Source organism: Sclerotinia sclerotiorum, genomic scaffold (assembly GCF_000146945.2).
Source record: "Sclerotinia sclerotiorum 1980 UF-70 scaffold_12 genomic scaffold, whole genome shotgun sequence".
NCBI lineage: Eukaryota > Fungi > Ascomycota > Leotiomycetes > Helotiales > Sclerotiniaceae > Sclerotinia > Sclerotinia sclerotiorum.
This window is the reverse complement of record NW_001820824.1, coordinates 193,614-203,449: the sequence shown is the minus strand read 5'-3', so window position 1 is coordinate 203,449 and position 9,836 is coordinate 193,614. Positions and strand designations below refer to the sequence as shown.

The 9,836-nt window shown below is 41.3% G+C and overlaps 5 protein-coding genes across 5 annotated transcripts in view; all 5 read left to right on the top strand.

Moving 5' to 3' along the window:
* The window catches only part of SS1G_08732 (hypothetical protein), a gene marked incomplete at both ends in the record, with an annotated part of 3,420 nt that extends 1,330 nt beyond the window's left edge, over nucleotides 1-2,090 (top strand). Inside the window, 2 exons of the mRNA XM_001589918.1 lie at nucleotides 92-1,323; nucleotides 1,379-2,090. Of these exons, the coding sequence (XP_001589968.1) occupies nucleotides 92-1,323; nucleotides 1,379-2,090 (1,944 nt within the window). The remainder of the gene's footprint in view (nucleotides 1-91; nucleotides 1,324-1,378) is intronic.
* Nucleotides 2,091-3,017: 927 nt separating this feature from the next.
* On the top strand, nucleotides 3,018-4,406 carry SS1G_08731 (hypothetical protein; the record flags this gene model as incomplete). Its single annotated transcript, XM_001589917.1, has 3 exons — nucleotides 3,018-3,176; nucleotides 3,447-3,615; nucleotides 3,673-4,406. 3 exons carry the CDS (start codon nucleotides 3,018-3,020, stop codon nucleotides 4,404-4,406), a joined length of 1,062 nt encoding a protein of 353 aa, XP_001589967.1.
* Nucleotides 4,407-5,684: 1,278 nt separating this feature from the next.
* SS1G_08730 (predicted protein) lies at nucleotides 5,685-6,670 on the top strand (the record flags this gene model as incomplete). The annotated part of the gene is made up of 2 exons (XM_001589916.1): nucleotides 5,685-5,864; nucleotides 5,975-6,670. The coding sequence occupies 2 exons, from the start codon at nucleotides 5,685-5,687 to the stop codon at nucleotides 6,668-6,670; spliced, it is 876 nt and encodes a 291-aa protein (XP_001589966.1).
* Nucleotides 6,671-8,078: 1,408 nt separating this feature from the next.
* Nucleotides 8,079-9,065, top strand: SS1G_08729 (predicted protein; the record flags this gene model as incomplete). Its single annotated transcript, XM_001589915.1, has 3 exons — nucleotides 8,079-8,612; nucleotides 8,667-8,704; nucleotides 8,966-9,065. The coding sequence occupies 3 exons, from the start codon at nucleotides 8,079-8,081 to the stop codon at nucleotides 9,063-9,065; spliced, it is 672 nt and encodes a 223-aa protein (XP_001589965.1).
* A 457-nt stretch (nucleotides 9,066-9,522) lies between these two features.
* Nucleotides 9,523-9,696, top strand: SS1G_08728 (hypothetical protein; the record flags this gene model as incomplete). Its single annotated transcript, XM_001589914.1, has 1 exon — nucleotides 9,523-9,696. The coding sequence occupies one exon, from the start codon at nucleotides 9,523-9,525 to the stop codon at nucleotides 9,694-9,696; it is 174 nt and encodes a 57-aa protein (XP_001589964.1).
* Nucleotides 9,697-9,836: the final 140 nt, after the last annotated feature.

Sequence of the window (9,836 nt, the reverse complement as noted above, 5' to 3'; positions counted from 1 at the left end):
TCTATGATTTACTTCGGACGTTATACGCAAAATTCGCGGAACGCTTTGAGGGTCATCGTGTTTTCTATGATGTGGTAAAAATACTACAAAGAGAGAGGGTATGAGGAATTCGACTGTACTTCTTGGTGGTTTCAGAGAACTGTGGAATCTATATCAGAATGAGATTCGCTCTCTTTTACATAATTATGTGACCACAGATGCGGATGTATACCAATTTGATTCTCCTCGACCTGGTGCTTCCAAGTCGTCTAAGTTAGAGAAGCTATTTAAGTTTTCGGATGCGGATGCTAAGTCTGTTCATATGACAACTGAATATGACGAGTTGGAGAATATCATCAGAGCTGCTGTACCGGGTCTCATGTCGAGTTCAAGGAAGTCAGGTGCCGATAGTAAGAAAGCTAAGTCTTTCTTGGAGAGTTCGGCTGGAAGAAATGGAGCAAAACGATTAACTGGTACGGCTTTTGATGCTAAAACTGGTGGTATGGGAACGCACAAGTCTTTGGTAGAGCCGAGTGTGTTTAACATGAGCTTGCTGTTACCTCCTACATTGAGCTTCTTACAAAGATTGAAAGCCATTGTCCCGCCTGGTTCGGATTTAGTCACAAGTACTTTGACATCGTTCTTGGATAACTTTCTTGTTAATGTCTTTCTACCTCAACTTGATGAAACACTGGGTAAGCTTAGTGACTCGGTGTTTGAGGAGACTGATGCATTCCAACAAGATGCACAATGGGCAAGAGTTTCGAGACGACCTGTCTTTAAAGGCACGGCAGCTTTCTTTAATTTGATTACAGCATTTTGTAGAATGTTGGACACCATTCCCCACGATCAAGCATTGAGTCAACTTATCATCACCCAGATGATGAGATATTATGATAGATGTTATGACTGGTTCAAATCATTAGTATCTCGAGTTAGTGATTCCGAAGGCTCAACACTTAAGCTATCTGCACTGCTTGCTAGTGAGCCTGGCGATGTCCATGATACTATGCAGAAAATTTGGACAAGTGAAGCAGTCGATCGTCAATTATTGGACAAGGAAACTCATCTTTTGATTCTACAGACAAATGAGAATCCTCTTCAGGTGGATGATATTATCTCAGATCGTGAAACTATTTCATCTCTTTGTGTTTTATACACTAGTATGAAATGGTTAGCTATCAAGATTGGACAATTGAGACATATTACGAGGAATGATGCAGACTCATCCCGTACACAATCAATGCAGAAACCACCGCATAGACGTTGGACTTTGCTGAATGATCCTAGAGGTCAGGATGAGCAGAACATGGTTTATCTTCCTATGACGCAGGAAACTGTTGTGTAAGTTATTATCTTTTATGATAAATTTGGTACATGACTAATGTGATATATTTAGCGCATTCGACTCAATAGTTTCCTCATACCAAGAACTAGCCGCTACCGTCCTCTTAACGCTTCACATGGAAACACGTATTCAAATTTTACACTCCCTAACCCGTGTTCTCTCAACTTCCTCGGGCTCAAATCCCTACCCATATATTCTCTCTCAACCAGTCTCGGAGCCAGATCCAACTATCTTATCACTAAACGCGGATTTGGTAGCCTACGATGAAACTATAGTGAAGTTCCTAAGAGACAAAGAAATCAATTTTGTAAGGAATGGATTGGGTTTGCTAATTGATACTTTCATGGTTGATAATGCGAGCAAGATACAGAGAATTAATAAAGAGGGAGGAAAGAGAATGAGATTGAATGTACTAGTGCTACAACAAAATTTGAAGGGAGTAGAGGATGGAGTAGGACTTGTGAGGAGTAGCAGGTATTGGGGACTATTTGAAGAGGGACCTGAGGGCATTGTTGCATGGGCGAAGGAGAAGGGTGGTTCAAATGGTGGCTCAAGTGGTGCTGGAGGTGGAGATGGAAATGGGAATGAAGTGGCGGCGCCTGCGGAAGACGAAGTGAAGTTTAACTATGATGAGTTGAAGGCGTTGGTGGAGTTGTTTTTCAGTGAACCGTTGGGTAGTAATGAGAGGGGTATTACGACGGTTGCGAAGAGGGGAATGGGTGAGTGTATGTTGCAGTTGAGTGAGTATATGTGGCAGAGTTAAGTGGGGGATAAATATACTCGGGTGAAGTAGAATACACTTCCTTGAAGATATAGTAATGAACGGATGAACGGATGGATGGACACAAGGATGGATGGGTTAATATGCATTTGGCGTGGAGTTTCGGAGTGATGGGATGGAATCCAATGGAATGAGATAAGATGAGATGAAAAGTCATTGCGAGTAAATAATAAAGTTGTTTGCCATGATATAGCTTCGTCGTGCTATAGCTGCTTTTGTTGTTATATAAAGTGATAGTTGGTGGAAGTGAAATGAAATGATGTTATATCTACATGCTAGAATACTAGTCTATGTATTTTTGCTTGTGTACATACCTATATAAATGTGTGGGAGACTGGGTGGGAGTCGAGCTGGTGGAGGAAAAATCTCCCGGTGAGGTATAGAAAGTATCCGCTGAGAGACCTTTCTTATTTACTCTAATGGATGAGATGGACTTTTTAATGCAATATGACGTGCTCTTACTAAATAAATCTGGATAAGTTTTGACCAAACCTGTCTTGACTAGTTTAACAACTATGGAATTTATAAAAGGGAAAATGGTACGTCACGTGATCTCATATTATGCTTTTAATTTTTGATCGAGATGTCTATTTTTATTTGGGAGAGAGGTAAGATTCTGATATTAAATGAATATTTATAAAAAAAAGATACATTTCAATTTGTTGAAACAGCCTGATATCCATCTGATCACGAATCCTCAAAGTCTGAAATCCCAAAACTAAAAATTACCCCGTGCTCACCAACCCTAAAATGGAAAAAATCTTTCCTCCCGCTCCCACCCACTAGCACGCACTTGCTATCAATTCTACTTATTCCGCCCCGCCACACAAGAATCATCATACACCCATTTTCTACCCTTCTACATCCTATCCTATTCTACCAAACAACAAATAAAAATAAGTAGGAACAATGGCGCCCTCACCTCTTCAACAAAGAAGAACACATAACACGTTACTTTTTCAGAAACTATTGAATCTTAGAGATGGAGCGAGTCCGTTTACATTGGTGTTGGATTCGTTGGAACAGAGTGGGAGGTTGATTGTTAGGGAGTTTTGGAGGAGGGCTTTGGTGGGTTATTTTTTGATTTCTTTCTTTTTGTTCTGTTTTTTTCAGGAGTTCGTTGGGGGAATGGTGAGGATTGGGACTTTTGGCCGAGGAGGATATGCATACATGCTGGATGGTGCGAGTAGTTTTCGTGCGAAGGTGGAAATTTGTGTTTGTGTATGATCACGTGAATTAAGTTTGATGTCTTTTGTATCGATATATTGCTTTTGGGTGTTGAATTATTGGAATCGGGGTTTCTTGCTAGTTTATTTTCATACTGATTCATATTTATAGATCTCTAAGTCGAAGGTCATCTTTATTTCTTTCTCTACTCTTCAGAAACGATTACCTTTTACCCCGGATGTTTTCGTCTCAGCACATGGTAAACCACTTTCACAGCTTCGTCGAGAGATTGTTGCGCATTTACCTTCACCTACAACCCCTCCATCGGCATCTCAGCAAAGTATGTTCCTACGCCGTTCCTCATATACCAGGTGAATATACAGCTAACACGATCCAGAAACCCTTCTCATAATCGATAATCTTCATCCACTTGCAGCTCACCCAAACCATCTCTCCCCCTTCCTTTCCTCCCTCATAATCCACCCAACTATATCCCTCCTCTGCACCCACCACGTTGATATTCCCTTACCACCGTCCTCTACAAACATCAACCCATACACCCCAAACCCTCTAACAACCCTCCTCTTCCTCGCCACCGCCATCCTCTCACCCCACAACTTCACCCACGAACTCGCTCGCAAACGCGCACGCGATAAGTCCGCCCGAGAACCCGAATTTGGCATCGCAGAAGGAAAAGAGGGCGTAATTAAAGGATTTGGAAATGGCCACACCCCCGATGCCAAAAATGGAGAAATCGTCCTAACGCTCGAAATGCGGCGGAAATCTGGTCGTGGCACTCGCGAAACTTTCATTTATACACCACCTCCACATCATAGCTCTTCTCCCACGACTAAAGATCTCGGTACCATTCAACTCCTCGATGAACACCCGGCTTTTGCAGCGCCGGAAATTGGGGATAATTCGATGGCCAAGGGAGGGGATGAGGGGATGGAGGCTGATGTTACGTTTAATCTAGGCTTGACAGAGAAACAGAAGAGGGATAGGGAGAATGTTGTTCTGCCTTATTTTGATGCGCAGAAAGAGGGGGGTATTGGGAGTGGGGGGAAGATTCTTTATGAGATGGGGGCGGAGGATAGGGAGGATTTTGATGATGAGGAGGATGAGATTTAGGGGTGTGTAGGGTGTTATTCATGAGAGAGGGCATATTGAGGTGTGGGATTTTAATGTTGATTTTGGAGTCTGGATTAGATGCTGATATTTGTATAGTTTGGGATATCTAGATTGTTTAAAACTCTCGAGAAATTAAAATCATATAATTGTTATGTTTTGATTAAAATATAAAAAAGGAATATAATAAATATATCAAGCTCTGAAATATTATTTCTTATTTCTTATTTGAATGTTAAAATATATTATAAAAGGGAGGTTTTTTTTAAAAAAAAAATTATATGATCTTACTAATTTAAATAAATAAATAATTTTATATATAAGAGTTTTGTTAAAAGGAATAGAAGTTACCGGTACTAATCACGTGTCGTGATTAGTAATACGGTTACCTAAACAGGCTAGATTAGACGAACCATAAGCAGGCATATTGGTCCCCTCCGAGGATACCAAGAGGAGATCTTAATATGCCTACAGACGTAGTAATATAGTCAATATAGAGGCCTCTTCCACCCAATCTTTTAATAAGTTTTCTATTTTATATTATTATAATACTAATTATATTCTGATCTATCTTCGATTTATTATACTTAACATTATATATATATTATAATATTTGTGACGGAAACCCCTGCTTTCCTCCCACCCTTATTATATAAGAAACCTCAGGTACATAAACCATGTCCACACATGATACGATTACTCGGGATTAGTATACGATTTAGGTGGCCTGAGGATCAGATCCGGACAAGTACTAGGTATCAATGGTTATCGGTAAAGTAAGATCATTGGAGGGGTAAATATGACTTCTTTTTGCCTAGCCATTGCGGCTAGGCCATTCATTTGTGTGTATATAGAGTAGCTATCCCCATCTACAGGTGCTCTTCACCTGTAGATTCTAAGTTAAATACAATTGCTGGTCTATAAACACCCTTTTGGTCACAATATTAATCTTTTTTCTTTGTATATAAACTTGTGTTCTACTATAGAAAGAAGATATTGTTCCAACTCTTAAATTCCTATGACTTCAAATCCAATATGAAAACAATAGTTAAATAAGACCACATCTAAAGCTATAATCTTTTGATTTTACAAAACAACAGCTAAACAATTACTAAACAATACCAAACTCACCTTATAAAAACCATCTATAATGCCATTGTTAATTTATCTCATCATCCTACATCTGCATCGAAAGCAAACATCTAAAAGGATCTTCTATTTGAAAGCCACCAAGTCTAGGAAAAGCAAGTCTATTTTAAACAGTAAGTCAACTTTTGCAAAATGGACAAAGTTAATCGACCAGCTCGCCTCAGGGGAATGTGTACGAGAGGTGGTACTGAAGAAGTTTTGGCACCGGAAAGATACCTCGAACGCGGTACCGCCGTGCTCCTCGCTAACCAAATTTCCCTCACCTTGAATCCACGCAGAGACATTTTATATCCCGACTGGCACGCACGCTACGTGAGTGATCCCTTGAAGCACGGAGTTAAAGTCCCAGCATGCTGGAGAGAGACGAAGCGGGCTTTATCTTCTCGGACCCAGAACTGCAGATTGACGGATCAGGACCACAGTGGTCTGAATACAATTTCTTCACTAAGAAAGTACATGAGATGGACCAGTTAAAAATGCTTCTGCCTGGGATTACTGGATGTATAGCCGAAGTTCATGCATCTGTCAAAACAGGAACATTGGTTATAAAATTCCAGGATTCAATGGCCGATTGGGATCCCGATACGGATCCTGGGCGTCTGCATAATAGTGAACTCATTTACCAAACCTGGCGGGATGTATGTACTCTACATTTGATCACTCACCCGGGCGATTTCTGTCTTAAAAAGTTGAAGTATGTTATCATTGATAATATCATCAATCAGGGGACTATTTGGACGATCCAGGATGTGATTATAGCCGAAGGTGGTTCGTCAGTGTCGATGCGTGCGGGCAACAAGCAGAGGATTACTTTCGAAAGGGGTGCCAACGACACATGTAGTGATTGGTTCAAGATGTTAATGGGAACCGCGAACGCAAGGCCTGTGGCCAGAATGTGTGCGGATCATGCGCAGACTTTGGGCAAACAGGTAAGGAAGATTTATGCCTGGTATAATTGTCCGGACCTAATGATTGGGGCGTTAGCTTTTGAATTAGAGGATGTGGCACCTCTGCCCATCCAACCCAATCTTCCCTTCAGAAAACAGAGCAGGAAGGATAAATTGAAGGCATTCGGTAAGTCAGTTATGGGTTCAATCAAGAAAGCATTCAAGGAATGATTTTTTTGACTGGGTACTGTCCTTTTCCACTCTTTGAAAGCTCTGGTGCTTGCTAAGCGATTTGAATTTGATAACTTTTCCTATTTTGAAGTTAAATCAGGTCTGGGTCTATGAATAGCATATTAATACAAAAACTGTTGAAAAACAAAATAAAATTTCATTGATAGTATGATAATATAGTGAATGTGAGTGTGAATGAACCCAAGGACCTAATGTGATAATCATAAATGTACTGCCATTGTACTAATATAACACTATAAAAGATTTCATTTATGCAGAAATCGATCTTCGACGGAGTAAAAGTGACCAATGCTGAAAACATGTTTTAGCAAGCTTGATATATTCATGATGGCTGTGGATAAAAATATCAAAAATCTCTAGAGTGAATATACCAGAGAATTAAACTTCATTTTGCGGTCTATCTCCTTTCTTCTATGCAATATCACCCACCAAATATTTGATTACGTAGCCTTGATACAGTTGGAGCTCATCTGGTGCGTATGGAACTGGCACAGGGAGGTATGTCATCTCTTATCTTGGAAAAATAAATAGATGGACAACGGATTTCATCTGTGAAAGCTGGAAGGAAATGTATGAATCATCTATAGATTGACCATCCCGCGCCCCAGTGATTAATCGCTCAAATCGACTTGACAAGTTTGAGCGAAATCAGCGCCGAGATGATGCTAAAGACCAGATATCATTATAGAAAGCACTTGCCTTCTTTCCATAGTCTTTGTTGTCCCTCTTAAATCATATCAACATGCTAGATGCATTCAAGATCCAAGACGGTGTGTGGAGTTACTATATTGCGAGACTGATAAAAATCAAAGAAAACACAACAAATTCACTGTCACAACAAAATTCACTATCAGATAGATAGACTGGATGATACTGAATTACTAATAACCTTGGAAACCTCTCATTTCCATTTAAAAATGACCACAATTCCGGCTTGCTTCGGCTAATTCATGGACTTGAGAGACTGGAGATTAACCCAACTTTTGTAAACAACCACGCAAGAACAATCATCCACACCCTCTGCCAATTTACAACTTTCAAAGTCTCCTTTGAACTAGCTACCATAATAACCATGGGCAGAACAAAATCAAAACCGATTGACACCAGCAAGCTTCAACCCATAAATGGAGCTAGCACAACTTCTTCCGGCAGTTTCGTGCGCCTTGATGTCGCGGAGGATCGCGTGATCAGGTGTACTACACAACCTCCGCTCCTCACCTTCAATAATAGCGGTGTTATAAGCAGCATCCACGAAGTTCATAAAAGAGTTGAGCATACCGAATGCATCGATTTTAGATCGACATGGGTCTCACAATGTTTGCTTCAGGAGGAAGAAGAATGGGTTGCCAGCCAGTATGTGCATGGGGTTGGAAACAGACAATTCATGATGAAACGCACGGCTGGAAAGGATAAAGCTCCTGCACAACAAGGCGAACTAATCGGGAAGTACATGGAACCAAGCGATGAGACCAACTCACACCCCAGGCACGTCACGAATACAATTGCCAACTGCCCAAAGCAAGTAGAGTTCCCACCAGTTGTTGATACTATCAATCGGCTTGCAGGTCAGATGAAAGGGAAGAGGATTAACGGTCGTATGTCTCTTCATGATTACTGGAGGGAGGATTCTCACGACGACACTGTGCGAAGAGGCGGATATGGAGACTTTTCGACGACCATTGACGTCGATGTGGATGATCCTAAGGCCAGTGAACCATCCTCTTTGGCAGGAAGTGAGCATTATATCAATCCTTCTCACGGACCGCAAGTACATGCACCACCACCTCGAGTAATCTTAGCGGTCACAACTACGTCGGTCCGCGCTTGCGTCACCTGTTATGAAAGACACGTTGGGTGTGACAGAAGTTTGCCCAGATGCTCGGCTTGTGCGACAAGTAATGCAAGCTGCGTCTATCCCAATGTAAGTCCCCCGGGTTAAATCGTCACGATTTGACAGCTGATGTATTCTTTGAAGGTTACTGTTAAAGTATCTCCAAAGAAGCAGAAGAAGTGGTAAAGAGGCATGTTTGCATCCTGATAGGCATTGAAGTGGCTTTGCTAGGTAGAGGACACCCGCCAATATCAGGGTTGCTTATAAGATGTATCAATTTCAAATCATAAGGGCGATATTAAATTGTACGTAGTCTGAAGGAGAAGAATTCATCCCACAAGAGGATAGTCGCCATGACATGCAGAGCAACGACTACTTTGTGAGCAGAAGGATATAACCAGCAGCATGCACATATGATAGCTAACATTCAAGTGACCGGTTAGCCTTCGCCACACCATTAGGATACTCAGATGTCTCGTAATGGGGTCAAAGGGAAACCATGTATTAGCTGTTAAGACTCCAAGGGCAAGAGCTTGTCTATGAACTGGCATAGATCTGAAGTGAGTGAGATCTAGTAAGTGTACCGCTCATAAGATTACCAAGTTGAGATAGTGGCATGAGATGAAGTCCCGCCTGCTGCACATAGATATAATTGAACCTGGATAGAGTGACATATTGAAGTGAGATGAGGTGAAGTGAAGTTAAGAATTTAGCCCGGAAAGTAGCCTTACCGCAACTAGGAGACGTAAGCAATTTACCAATAACGCAGAATGGTCAACGTATAACAGGGGACAATCTATCTATCATCGTCTCAAAGTAGAGAGCTCTGGAATAAATTCATTATCGACGATATCTTATTGTTTTATGCTCCTACAAGTTCCGGACATTTAATTTATTATTCCCAACAGTCATGTATCTCGTCTTGAACCGGTAGTACCATCATCGCATCACGAACTCGAGCTCTACCTAGCTAGGCGCATTGCATCCAAATGTTCTCACAATGCTCGATCAGCTGTCGCCCGTTGCTCCTGCGAGAGTACGAGTTGTGCTGTTACCAATTGGGCAAATTAAACGCGCAAGATTCTTGAGCTTCGTAGAAAGGTTACAGCCTCACAATGTTGTACGTTTGGGAGATATTAGTCCAGATGGACGTCCCCATAGAAGTGAGGATTAAGCTCTACCTTGATGAGCCTCTGGCAGAGCTGACGATTGGCAGATATGTTCTCCTCATTGGCCTTTCCTTTGGGATGATGTTTATGATCTTACGACACACTATCGCTCCTACCACCTCGCATTATCCCCTTTGAACTTACA